The sequence below is a fragment of the Melopsittacus undulatus genome, chromosome 11 (assembly GCF_012275295.1).
Source record: "Melopsittacus undulatus isolate bMelUnd1 chromosome 11, bMelUnd1.mat.Z, whole genome shotgun sequence".
Classification (NCBI taxonomy): Eukaryota; Metazoa; Chordata; class Aves; order Psittaciformes; family Psittaculidae; genus Melopsittacus; species Melopsittacus undulatus.
In genome coordinates, this window is record NC_047537.1 from 11,896,323 (window position 1) to 11,909,756 (window position 13,434).

The following is a 13,434-nucleotide window of genomic DNA, read 5'->3' on the forward strand; positions in this document are numbered from 1 at the left end:
AACTTAGCCTCAAACCTAGAAATTGCACAATTCACATTTTAAAGGTGTTTACCAAGAGGTATGCAGCACAGCTTTAAAACACAGCTGCTTTTTTTGCCAGTTCTGCCCCTCAGAGGCCAATACTAAACCAGAGAGCAGCAAAAAAGCCAAATGGCTTTTGATGGGAGAAAAAAAAAGAAAAAAAGAGAACATGATGAAGTATTTTCCTTTTGTTTCTGATGAGACACTGGGAGTGCCTTTCCACAACACAAACGAGTCCTATCCTACCAGATCCAGCTATCACAAGGTGACTAATCCACAGCCACCTCAGCCATTGCAGAGTGCACTGGTTTTGGGTGGTACTACAGTTTTAAGGTGATCTCCAGATCTATCACCTTTAACATATTCTAAGAATTTTTAAGAGTACCTCTTAATAGCTGAAAGCATGAAGCGCTGGTATTTCCTGAGCAACCCTCATTATCTGCCACCAACAAAGATTAAAATTCCTTTCTAAAGCTTACTAATGCCAGCTCCTTTTACACAGCTTGCTGTGGAACACCTAAATGGAACAGCAGTGCTTTAATCATAGAATGGCTCATCCAGTTCCAACCCCTGCCATGGGCAGGGACATCTTCCACTGGAGCAGCTTGCTCCAACCCCTTGTGTCCAACCTGGCCTTGAACACTGCCAGGGATGGGGCAGCTACAGCTTCTCTGGGCACCCTGTGCCTCAGCACCCTCACAGGGAATAACTGCCTAAAAGCTCTTCTCAATTCCCCCTCCATCAGTTTAAAGTCATTCCCCCTTGGCTTGTCCCTACAGGCCCTTGTCCCAAGCCCCTCTCCAGGTTGCCTGTAGTCCCTTTAGACACTAGAGCTGCTCTAAGGTCTCCCCTTAAGGAACCTTCTCTTGTCCAGGCTGCCCCAGCCCAGCTCCCTCAGCCTGGCTCCAGAGCAGAGCTGCTCCAGCCCCCACAGCATCTCCATGGCCTCCTCTGCACTCACTTGCCCAGGTCCACATTCATCTCGTGTTGGAGCACAACTTTTTCCAAACACTTCTTCTCCTTCTTCAGACCAAAGCAGTTACACTTGAGGTGAAACTTATTGATTAGGTTCAGGCACATTTTGAGAATCTGGCTTCATGAATGTTTCCTGAATTCAGAAAAGTTAACATGCCTTATCAAAGTAAGAGTTAATTACAGGGATTACATTACTTCACAGACCCCTATTTACTGGTACTTAGCACTTACCTCATTTACTTTAAATCAAGATAATTTTGGTATTTAAACAAACAGGTTAAAAGCAGGCAAGATAAAAATAAAGCATTGCAATCAAAAGTCTCTATCTAAGCATTAGTACACACCTACACATTGTAACACAGTAGAATTACTCCACAAGCATGCTGTACCAATAAAAGCCAAACTTAATAAAGAATTGATGTGGTACATGCTAAGAAACAAAATGTTCCTCTGAAAATCAGACACCCTTCTGCTCCATCCCAGTTTGGCTGCCCCTTTATACAATGCCTCAAGATGCACAGGGGGACTCTTAAAACCAGAAAACACCAAAGTAGCCACTTGCATTGAAAAACTGTTGCCATGTGCCAGGCATTCACTTGCCAAGGGAGTGGCAAATTTATTAGCCTTCCTGCACTAGCTGCTCTTGATACCACAAACAAGGCTCAAGAGTTAATGATTTCCCCTGTGAAAACTCCAGCTAGCCAAGCTGCAGGGCTGGGCTCCATCTTTGATCAACATTTGCTGCCTGTTACTCCTCCAGCCCTAAGGTGAAGGAAAGAATCCCTCACGTGGGACTTGGAGCACAAGGTCAGTATTGCATTTAAGGTTAATTTTTTTTCTCCTTCTTGCAGGGCTGGTCTATTTAGTGAGCTCTGAAGGCCTGTATCTTGTTACTGCATCAAGGCTGTGACCATATCTAGTTGCTGGCTAAAGCCCAAGCATTTTGCACTCACTGCACAGCCCATTAACCCTTGTCATCCCAGACCAACACTGCCAGCAGAGCACCAAAGTTCAGACCCATTTCCACAGCCTTCATTTTGTATCCATGGCTTTATCATTTGAGGAAAAGACACAAGGAACCTGTGCAGACTGTGAGATTCCATCTTAAACCCACGCCTTTGCCAAAGCTTCTGTTGACCAGTTCTTTTCCCTTCCAAGCAGAAGACCTTGTCTGCAAAGTGCCTTTAGGACATATGCTTGTTTACAGTTACAGATGTCTCACTTAAAAGCAGGGACCCCTACAGTGATTTTGGTCACTAACAAACATGTCCTGTCCAGAGCCTAAGGACATCCATCCAGAGTGAAATTTGGAAAAAAGACTAGTTTTACCTAGATTTGAATCTTTAGTTTTCCATCTGTGCTTGAAAAACTTCCAAATGCAGTTACAGGATGTGGCATATCTGACTTTGCTACTTAAAAAAGGAAGATTCTGCTTTTTGCTGCAAGCACAGAGTGTTCAGAACTGGTTCAGAGGTGCTCAGTAACAGTGAATCCAACGGGTCAGAAACCTCTTCTGGAAGAACTCTTTCAGATGATTAATGAAGCTTAAATATTCTTCTACTCCTGGCACACCCTTTTCCCCAAAGATATGTATAAAAAAGGCTCCATCTATCCCTCTAAGTGTAGACAGAAAACATCAGTTTGACATTCGCATGTTTGAACTTGAAAAGCTCTTTATGACTTGCTACTCAGCAGAAAAAACACAGATAAGCTGCAGTCCCATCAAGCACTTTATATTGACTTCACCTCTAGTGAGGAAGAAGGGCTGTACAGACACAGACATACCTTCATCAAATCAACAAGAACACACTCCCTGGACCCACGATAAAAAACAGAGATAAAATATAAATCCCATAGGTGGAGTAGAAAAATATTTCCCCAGTGTGGTTCTTTGAGGCAGACTTCAAATTCCTCTCTCCCCATCATCACTTCAGCAGTTTTTACATCATTCATGGCTTTCAGTGTCCTCCGTCTATACTCACAACAGATACCAGCTGAACCTTCTGGAGGTTTTGTCTGGTACTATCCAAGTGAAGAATGACCCCAAACTACAGGATGCACCAGCAACAAGGGAACTACTTCTGTGCACAGCCTGGCTCAACCGTCCTGGTCAATCAGTCAAGATAAAATCTCAAAGTAGTTAATTTACTGTATGTACAAAGAGGCAGAACAGCAGAAAAAAAATGCTAAATGTATATTCAGGGCTTGAAATTACTATAATTACCTGATGAATTGCAATGGCTTTATTGCATTCATGCATTTAAGGGTCTACCTTCCGTCTGCAGTCAGGATGAGACCCTAGAAAAACCCTCACCTTAAGGGGCCTGTGATATCTACTTAAACACATTTCCAGGTCTGTGATGTCTTACAATAGAGCAAGAACTACAGCAGCACTCAGATGAGACAGAACAAAAAGTTGTCCAAAAGTGTAATCAAGTTAAAATCAAGTGTGACACTTTGGTTTTACAGTAACTACAACCCTTACTCACTAGTTGTCAGGTACTGTAAGCTCAAAGCAATGAGGAAGAACAAGGAGAACACTGCCACTTGGTGGAAAAAAAAGGATAGGAAACATTTGTAACTGTTCCAAGTAAAACTTTCTACAGTGATGTTTCATTTCCCCCTATCCTGAGTGAATTTCTTAACATCATGGCTAGTGCAACTCCATCAGTGCCACAGGGAATGCTCTCTCTGACCAGCAAAGCACAGGGCTGCCCTGCAGCATGCTGCACAGCAAAGGTGTGCTTCTACCTCTCCCTCAAGTGCCATCTGGCTACCTAGCTAGAATTCTGTAAAAGACAAAAGGCAAGAGAAAGCTAATCCCTTTTTCAGTTGTGTATGAAGGCATCTATTAAGGATATCATGGAAGTCAAACTGAAGTTCAGATCTGCCTCCCTGCTATTCTTCTCAAATCCTCATCTTTCATCCCATGCCAGGATTTACATTTTAAACTTTTTTTCTAAAAAAAAAGTAACTTTAAATTTACATTTTCAGTTCTTGCAGAGCTCCTACTACAGAGTGTACTCAAGACAGCAAATCGTTTTGATACATTCCTTGTTTCTTTGCTTCCCAAATGAAGCTGAAACACTGTTCCATGGACACCTGTAGCTCTTCCTCAGAAGGGTTAAACAGCAGCACACAGAACTTGCTGAAATCAAGAGACTTTTTAAACAAGCCAACATGAAACAGCAGCATGTCAGCAACATGTTAAAGCAGCAGTCACACAATTCAGTGGTAGGATTTCTGTAATGCATCCTTACTCATACAAGAGCTATTATAGTCTGATTATGTTCTTGCAGTCAGATCTTTTCTACATTGCCTTGGAAAAAGGGAAATATAATTCTCATTTCTAAGAAGTTGAAAATGGAAGACCCAGGAAACTACAGACCAGCCAGTCGCACCTTTGCGCCTGGCAAAATCTTGGAGCAGATTCTCCTGGAAAGCATGCAAAGGCACATGAAAAACAACAAGGTGGCTGATGAGAACCAGCATGGCCTCACTGAGGGGAAAGTCCTGTGACCAGCTTGGTGGCGTTCTATGATGGGGCTATGAACTGATGGACCACGTAGAGCAATTGACATGTCTACCTGGACTTGTGCAAAGCGTTCAACACTGTTCCACACAACACCCTTGTCTCTAAACTGGAGGGACACCAGTTTGATAGATGGACCATTCGGTGGATAAAGAACTGGCTGGATGGCTGCATGCAAAGAGTTGTGGTCAACATCTCAGTGTTCAACTGGAGAACAGTGGTGTCCCTCAGGGGTTGGTGTTGGGACTGATTCGGTTCAACATCTTTGTCAACGACATGGAGAGTGGGATTGATGCATCCTCAGCACATTTTCTGATGACACCAAGCTGTGTGGTTTGGTTCATAGGTGGAAGGAAGGAATGCCATCCAGAGGGACCTTGACACACTGGAGAGGTGGGATAATGCCAGCCTCATGAAGTCCAACAACGTGAAGTGCAAGGTCCTATACCTGAGTTGTGTACAGTTCTGGTGTCCTCAACATAAAAAGGACATAGAGCTGTTGGAGCAAGTCAAGAGGAGGCTATGAGGATGATCAAGGGGGCTGGAGCACCTCCTGTATGAAGACAGGCTGAGAAAGTTGGGGCTGTCCAGCCTGGAGAAGAAAAGGCTGCATGGCGGCCTTCCAGTATCTGAAGGGGGATTATAAGGATGCTGGAGAGGGACTCTTCATCAGGGACTGCAGTGATAGGACAAGAAGTAATGGGTCAAACTAAAATAGGGGAAGGTCAGACAAGATATAAGGAAGAAGTTCTTCCCTGTGAAGGTAGTGAGGTGCTGGAACAGGTTGCCCAGAGAGGTGGAAAAAGGATAGAAGTGATTGCCTCTTCCTCACTTCCAAAAAAGGTAATTTATTTTTCTTGCAGCAAGGAAAGGAGACAATGCATTCCATTTCCAAGTGCCTTTTATCTGTATAACAAAGGCATTCATGATATTTCACACACTGATGCAAGAGAATTTACCAGCTGCAGTACAGCTGCCAAGATTCTCAAGTGTGTATCATTATAAACCCATAAAACCATTGTGGAAGCCTGAAGAAGTCCTGCTATAAAACTAATTTTAGCAGAATAGCTCAACAGATTCATTTGACTTCATCCTGTCCTATCAAAACTCTATGTTAATTTAAATGCTCCACAGAATTTCAGTTTGCAGCACGGTCCTCTGGTTTCCTCAGCAGAGTTTACTATCTGCAACCTTGAGGAAGCTGCTGGATAAAATAAAGGCCCTCACACATGTCCTTTACTCAGTATCCCACAAGACTGCTTATATTTATACTGCATGGGCAATTGAACTAGCAGAATAATTTGGGCACAGGTCTGTATATAAAGTCTTAAATGGCTTTGGTCTGTGTCCGTCTTCCAGCTTTTTTAGCATGATGTTATGTTCCTCTGTGCTGTTAAACCAGAAACAAGATGTAATCCCAAGATAAAGATGACTTCAACTCTTTATGACAGCTACCATCCACTGATCTTATTTCACTCTCTAACTTTAAACACCACCTTTACAAAATTGCTTCATTCAGAAGGACACAAAGACAGCTGGAGACAAATGAATCAATTCTGACACATTTCATGACCTTTAAGAGCATAACATCACTTGTTAAGTTGTTCTAAACAAAGAGTGTATTCCAGCTAACACTGGTTGTAAGAGCATTCTGTACAGAACACTACACCTCCCAGGTCACTGCAAAATAGGTGAGATACTGTCAGAAAACATACCTCGGATCTAATGTACAGGATGACCAAGTTCACAAATGCAGATCTTTATCATGATTCAGCCCATAGCCTGACTACTTAACTACCTTTGGCAGAAGCCAGAAGTCAAAAAAACACATTACAACTACAAAAATGAAATTATGAAACTAGCTACAGAAGATCACAAAACAACAACCAAGCCATGCTGATAAGACTTATTCTTCTTGTACTGAACTTCCCCCTCCCACCACACCACCACACTTTGAAATACCTTTAGGTCACCAGCCTCAGGTTTTTCAGTCTCTGAATCGTCATCTTCCTACAAGACAAGAATTTACAGGATTAAGCTTAAAGAGCAGCCTTTGCAAGTAACTGCACTTACACCAAAGGACTGGCATTCAGCAGCCCAGCAGTAGTCCAAGACCCTTTCCACAGAAGGCAGTCTTACCCCACCCACTCATGATCAGAAAACAAGTCCTGCAGTCAAGGGAATAAGTGTTTGTTTGGGTTGTGGGCTGGTTTTTGTTTGGGTTTTTTTAGGCAAAAGAATCATTCAGTAACAGATGTCCCCTGCAAAACTCTCAGAACTAGACAGTCAGAAGCAACAGAACTGTGGAAAAACACATTTATCTGATTATCTGATAATACTGTCTCTTCCAGTTGGCAGGCAGATTTTTTCCACTTGTCCCCACCGTTTACTAGTACTCACAGAAAAAAAAACATCATTTGCAAGACCTATTATATTCCCAAGCACACAGCAGCAAGACACACAGGACACAGCTGGCCTGCCACCACTCCAAACACGCAGGCTTGGCAAGGGTCTGGCATAGCACCACGTTCCAAGGATCCGCTGCTGCCAGCAGACACATCTTTGTTTTTGTATAGTGCCCTTGTAGCCTCGTTTGCAGATGATGTGAGCTCACACAGAAGGGAATCACTGACAAACATTATTGGTTTTGGATAACAGACCTAAATTTTTATTTCTACCAAGAAATTTCTGCCCTGTGAGAGCTTGAAATACTGAATGTAGCCTTGTGTCATATTCTACACCACATGAGAAACAAGCTCCAGCTTTGGTCCCATATGTTAGCTAAGCCTACTGTTCCACTATCCTAGGAGCTACTTCACTGGGGATCCTAGAGCTACCTATGTTTCTAGGAATACATACTCTGGGTTCAAAACAAGTTTTAAGAGCAGAAAACATTTTTCATGCTCACACAACTCAGTGGAACAGTTTTTCTTCCAAACTTAACTGTCAAAGTTTAATAACAATAAGCTTATAATTAGAAAAGAACCACAGTATCAAGTAACTTGGTGCTATCAGAAATGAGATTTCTCTCCCCTCCACAGTCTCACCTACATTATAAACATAAAAGTAATTTTCAACAAAGCAACAATAGGTCAATCCATACATGTTATAGACAGGTAAATAAACCAGCTCTCCAAGCCTCCTAACCTAGCAGAGATATCACTGAAACAACCATCAACAAAGAGACATTGCTGAGAATTGCCTCTGAAAAAGACAGAGGCTTTTCAGTCACTGTTAAGGTAAATAATATAAACACGTAGTTGTTTAGGTAAAAGCCCAGGACAACCTGAGTGCAACTTGCACTGCTTTCCAAAAACAATTCATAACCAATATTATCAATTAGCACAAGCAGTATCAAGGAAGGTCTCAATTCTGGTCAAAGAAAGGACAAGCCTTGCTCTCCTGCAACAAGCCAGAGAAAAGGCACTCCATGTAACCTGCACACATTTGTACAGTAACCACAAATACACGTAAGATCCACTGCCTAAAATGAGTGACTCAATCGACTGCCATTACACAGCAACCTGTGCCTCCTAGATGATGGACACTGCAACCCGCATTCGAAATTGTGTGTGTAATAAAGGCTACTTTATTTACATGCCCATTTGTCAATGCTAGCTAAACACAGCTGATCTTGAGCACACCTACCACTTTCTTTAAAATGGTCTCATTGAAGAAGGGTCTAGAAATTTGGGATATAAAAAAAAAAGAATCTCCAAAGCAGTAAAGAAGTTTTACTACTTTGCTAAGCCAGATGCCAGTGGCAGCCCCCAAATGCTATCAATTGCACATTCTCCAGTTAGCAACAGAACAAAGCCAAAAGCAAGAACAAGAGACAAATTTCTTGTCTGTTGCTTTGGAAAGCAGACTGCAGAAACAGTGAGTGTCTCGTAAGAGACCAACCTAATGAAGTAAATTTCAACCTAACGAAGCAAACTTCAATGAGGAAAGGTTATTGTACCACAGAGCTGTTATTTTCTAGGTACACGGTAGAGGAAAGAATGAGAACAGGGACAAAATAACATATTCTTAATGTGGTGGTAAGCAAAAATTTAATTATAATGAAAGGAGACAAGAACCCTCCCCAGACTTATTGTTTTGCTGCTACAGCCACATGATAGAACCATATATCCTTTTATGTGTTACCACTGCACTCGCAGGCAGTGAGCTACATGCCCTGTCTTACCAAACCTCAGTTACCTCAGTATTTAGGTGATGTTAAACACATTCCATACACTTAGATGGGATGCTGTTACATCAAGGTAACCTGATGTACTGCGTGGGTTGAGTTACACACCAAAGAATATCTTTAAGAAATCACAGAACTTTATTCTTTTCAATCCTCCAGCTAACCATGCACCAGTGCATTCCTCTTAAAAGATCATACTATATGACATATGCTATATACATATATGTCAAGTACACTTACAGAGTAATTTTATTTTGGTGTGGCTGTTGACTCCTTCCAGCCTTTTTTCCCATAAGAGACAAATGGCATCAAGACAGTAACAAGCAACAAAGACTGCACCAAGCTGATGATAGGTTTCAAGGCAAATGCTTTCTACTTGAAAACAAAGTGAACAAAGGATTTGGACAGCGCTCAAGATATTTGAGGTTCCATTATGGGTTGCAACTCGGGGCTTTAGAAAGAAATAAACCTCTGCAACGCATGAAAGGCATCAGGGCAAGCTCTCAAAACACAGAGGTACTTACTGACTGCCTGCTGTTCTCATCATCCTCTTCTTCATATCCGTCCTCATCACCATCCAGGCGGGTGAAGTCATCATCTCCGTACCCAACTGAGACCAGCCCTCCTTTCTCTCCTATGGAGAAAAAGTGAAATCATGAGGAATGAGCAGGTGGCAACAAGCGAGACCTTCACTTTACAGCGGGATGGGGCGGGCCGGTGCTTTCCCCAGCCCCCTCCCTTGCCCTCACCCGTCACCGCTCCCCCATCGCTTCCCGCCGTCCCAGCCTCGCTGTCCGACTCCGGGTCCGAATCCTCAGCGTAAACCGCCAACGACGACAAGACACTCCGCTTAGCCGCCGCCATCTTCCCCCTCCTCCAAGGCCGGACTTCCGGCGCGCGGAGATGGCGCATCCGGCGCCTTCACCGCAGCACCACAGCCCTCCTTCTTCCGCCTGAAGCGGCCTCAGGTCAACCCGGGAGGGCTCCGGCTCCGCTCGCTTCGAGAGGCGCAAACCCCGGAGCGCGGCGGCGCAGGGCGACGGTAGGGCAGGGAGAGGAGGGGGAAAATTGAGCTCTGGCCCTTTAAGGAGTGTCTCCTGACGTCATCGCGCGGCGCCGCTACAGCAGCTGCCGGGCCGTAACCAAGTGTGCGGGGTTGGGGTGCGAGTCTGGATGTGGAGGGGCGGTGAGGGCATGTGAGGTGCCGGAAGGATTCCCTTGGGAAAAGGACGTGGGAGGCCAGCAAAGAGGAGGTGTTATTCTCCAAGACCAACCCAGTAGGTACGGGTGCTGGCGGGTGTGGGGGGCTGTGAGGCAACCCCCCACTACGGTCCTGCAGCTGTGCCTCATGTGGAGGCCTTGGGCGGGGTGTTTGTCCTAGAATAAACGATACTGGGGCTCCCTGTATTGGTGGGGCCTAGACGGCATCCCTGTGAGAGGCCTCGAAAGCAGAGGAGCCTAGCAGGGCAAACATGGGGGAGGTCGCGCAGGTGGCTGCAGATGGGGCATTCTGTGGGCAGAGGAGGGTGGCAGTGCTGGGCTTTAGCTCTGGTTCCTGTCACCGCTCACAGCTTCTCCAGGATGAGTGGTGAGGCTCTCCCAGGCCTGGAAGGCAGGGTTCAAAAAGCACTGAGAAGAGTCTTCGGGTTTGAGTCCTTCAAGACTTCCCTGCAGGAAAGTGCAACTATGACTGTGGCAAGAGGTGAGGCCCAGCAGCAGAAAGATGTGAAATATGTCTGCCTTTTCATCTTCTTGTGGGAGTGATCCTGGAAGTGTTGGTATCGTGCTTGTTTTGAGGAGACACATCACCTGGACTGTGCAGGACCCCCAAGTACTCCTCTGCTCTGAAATCATTTCAGTGGCACAGAGCACAAGCCTGTGCTGCCCATCAGCTCTCCAACCATGGCCCTGCCCTGCCTGTTCTCCCTCGCATTTGTAACACCACTAGTGCATCAACGTGGAAATATGAAGTGCTAAAGTGCTATAGTTGACATTTCCTCTGGAGGCATCTGCTAGCATGCTTGTGGTCAGATAAGGTTAAAACTGTTTAAATTTATAGGCAAAAAACTATTTACATATTCACATTTTCAGAGTCAACCTGTCCTTGTGTTAGAGGTGGTACCAGTAGAAAACTTAATTTCCTGACAGAGTTTATGATTGTTCTCTGAATCGTGTGGCCTTTTGGCAAGGGCCTGCAGGGACAGAACAAGAGAGAATGGCTTTAACCTGCCAGAGGAGAGACTGAGCTGAGCTCTTAGGCAGAAGCTCTTCCCTGTGAGGGTGCTGAGGCGCTGGCACAGGGTGCCCAGAGAAGCTGTGGCTGCCCCATCCCCAGCAGTGTTGAAGGCCAGGTTGGACACAGGGGCTTGGAGCAAGCTGCTCCAGTGGAAGGTGTCCCTGTCCATGGCGGGGGGTTGGAGCTGGATGAGCTTTAAGGTCCCTTCCAACCCAAACCAGTCTGTCATTATCAGAAACATGGTTTTGCTGGTGTTGATGTACCAACCTATGTACCACTGTTGGTTGCACAGGCAGCTCACATGTGCCAACCTTGCTGCCAACCCTCAGCTCCCATGACAGGTCCAACAGTGCAAATCAGAACAGTGTCAAACTCAGAACTCAGGATATACTTACAGTTTTCATCTGTTGCCAGCAGCTCTGCAGACATGCTGTTGACAGCAGCCTGCCCGGAAGTGCTCTGTCGGCAGTGCATCCCTGCCTATTAATGTTGCATGTGCTGGCATCTTTGTGACTTCAGGTGGTTACTGCTTAGCACAGTGACAGTTACTAGCCACATGATATTGTCTACATGGTTGAAATTTCCAGCCTTTATTTCTTAATGGGGTACATTTCTGGGATGAGCTTTAAGAGGATGTGGTAAAGATCTGTCATGGAACTGGTAATTTAGTAACTGGAGGTTTGCAAGATGAGTGAAAGCAGCTCGTCTGGAAGAGAATTAGCATGAATAACTTGTTTAACTTCTCCTTATTTTGGTTTCTGTATATCTTCTGTTACTTTTGTAAGGCTGTTTCTAAATGTTTGCAAAGCAGTCAGCGATTCTTGGAAGGAAACCACTGCAGGCATGCAAATTATTGCCGTGCTTTTAGAAAAATCAAGTGAAATTAAGTGTCTTTTCTTGGTATGCCCAATGGTACATGCATACATATGCTGTTTCTCACAGATTACAAGCCCTTCTGCCCACTCCTTCAGAGTCCTGCGAGCTCACCACCACTCAGTAGCCTTGAGCATTCTTCTGTTGTCTTTGCAGGCGAGAAGGATGTCTTTGTATGCATGCCCACAGGGGCAGGGAAATCCTTGTGCTACCAGCTTCCTGCAGTTCTGGCAGTGGGCATCACCATTGTCATTTCACCTCTGATTGCACTGATTCAGGTAACTGTTTCCTGTTAGCTGTGGAAAAGTGTCAGTGAATGGGGTTGGGAGACTCTGGAGGCACAGCTGCCTCTTGTCTTTCTGTCCACGAGTCTCTGCTGTAGGCCTTCCTCCAGATTCTCTTGATGTCTTGAAATACCTCTTGATGTTTCCGTACCCTGGTGATAGGTGAAGAGACTGCAACTTAGCTGCAGAGCAGAGTAACTCTGGTATGATAATATACAATTTTATAAATGGATATTTCTCTTTTTTAATAATCTAGTAGTTTTTGTAACTGAGCCTTTCTACATTTTCTCCAGTTGTCTTTTACTTCTGCTGTGCTATACAGAAGCAGCAGAGTACCTCAGACGGACCGAACTGGATCTTTCCCCAGAAGAGAACTGCTGTTTTACTTATAAAGTAATAACTCCAGGAATTATGAAATTGCCTTTGAAGGTGCAGTTTCTTCTGCATCAAAATGTCTTTCTGTTGCAGACAATCTTTCTATCATGGGAAGAAGCTGGTTTAGCAGAGCTGCTCCTTGAATGCTCACATCTGTGGATCTTTTTTAACCTGTATTTTACATTTTCTACTTTTTCATCCCCTGCTGGGAGATACACTTCCCTACAAGAGCAGCTGTAGCATTGCTTAGACTTCTGTAAAGCATCTGTTAGCATCGCATGATAACCTGGTGTGGTAGGCTGCTGGTCTGTGTTTTGTGGACTAATTTTTTTAACTCCTTTGCAGTCTCAATGTAATGCACATTAAAATCAGGCTTAGAGATACATCTCAGAAGGCGTTATAAATAGTGAGTTTACTTCAAGTGTGAGGATTTCTGATTAAACTCCAGCACAGACAATATTTTATTAGTGAGATGGAGGTTAAAAGAATTGCTATTGGTAAGATTTGCAGGTGAAGCAGAATGTGTCACAGTGATAAACAGGATGAGATGAGCACAGTGAGTTATAGAACAGAGCTGGAGTGAACCTTCAGAGGTCTTCTCATAAAGATGGGGTGACTATGCCTGAAATGATGATGATATATTTCAGTGTAGCCAGACTTCAAGAACTTAGTCTGGGAAGTTCATGTTAGCCTGAGAGATGACTTCATGAACAGCGTATGTGAAATCAGTCACTGAAACCAGTTATTGAGTGAAATAATAAGGTACCTGTTTTTCAGGACTATACCTCTGAAATGTGCTGGTCAAGTGTGAGTAAACAGCTTAGTGTAGGGATGAGGAGGTGAATGTGCATGCCCAGTGTTTGTCTGGATGTGATACCATGTTTTCTTACTGGTTTTCCTGGCATGATTCTCATCAGTGAACTTGTTTCTGTTGCAGTGATTTGCGTGA

At 44.3% G+C, this 13,434-nt stretch overlaps 2 protein-coding genes across 8 annotated transcripts in view; one reads left to right on the forward strand and one right to left on the reverse strand.

The window, feature by feature from the left end:
• The window catches only part of SAP30BP (SAP30 binding protein), a 30,592-nt gene extending 20,982 nt beyond the window's left edge, over positions 1-9,610 (reverse strand). For 2 of the 4 annotated variants that reach the window (XM_005141395.3, XM_031042209.2), the window contains exons 1-3: positions 9,467-9,610; positions 9,242-9,351; positions 6,491-6,538 (exon numbers count right to left, since the gene is read on the reverse strand). In XM_005141395.3, the coding sequence (XP_005141452.1) occupies positions 6,491-6,538; positions 9,242-9,351; positions 9,467-9,581 (273 nt within the window). In that variant the 5' untranslated portion in view covers positions 9,582-9,610. The remainder of the gene's footprint in view (positions 1-6,490; positions 6,539-9,241; positions 9,352-9,466) is intronic. The other 2 variants (XM_031042211.2, XM_031042210.2) reach the window with 1 other exon arrangement.
• Positions 9,611-9,660: 50 nt separating this feature from the next.
• The window catches only part of RECQL5 (RecQ like helicase 5), a 40,024-nt gene continuing 36,250 nt past the window's right edge, over positions 9,661-13,434 (forward strand). The window contains exons 1-3 of one of the 4 annotated variants that reach the window (XM_031042206.2): positions 9,661-9,759; positions 10,289-10,419; positions 11,983-12,104. In XM_031042206.2, coding sequence (XP_030898066.2) covers positions 10,299-10,419; positions 11,983-12,104 — 243 coding nt within the window. In that variant the 5' untranslated portion in view covers positions 9,661-9,759; positions 10,289-10,298. Of the gene's footprint in view, positions 9,760-9,830; positions 9,999-10,288; positions 10,420-11,982; positions 12,105-13,434 lie in introns of those variants that run through there. The other 3 variants (XM_031042208.2, XM_005141397.3, XM_031042207.2) reach the window with 3 other exon arrangements.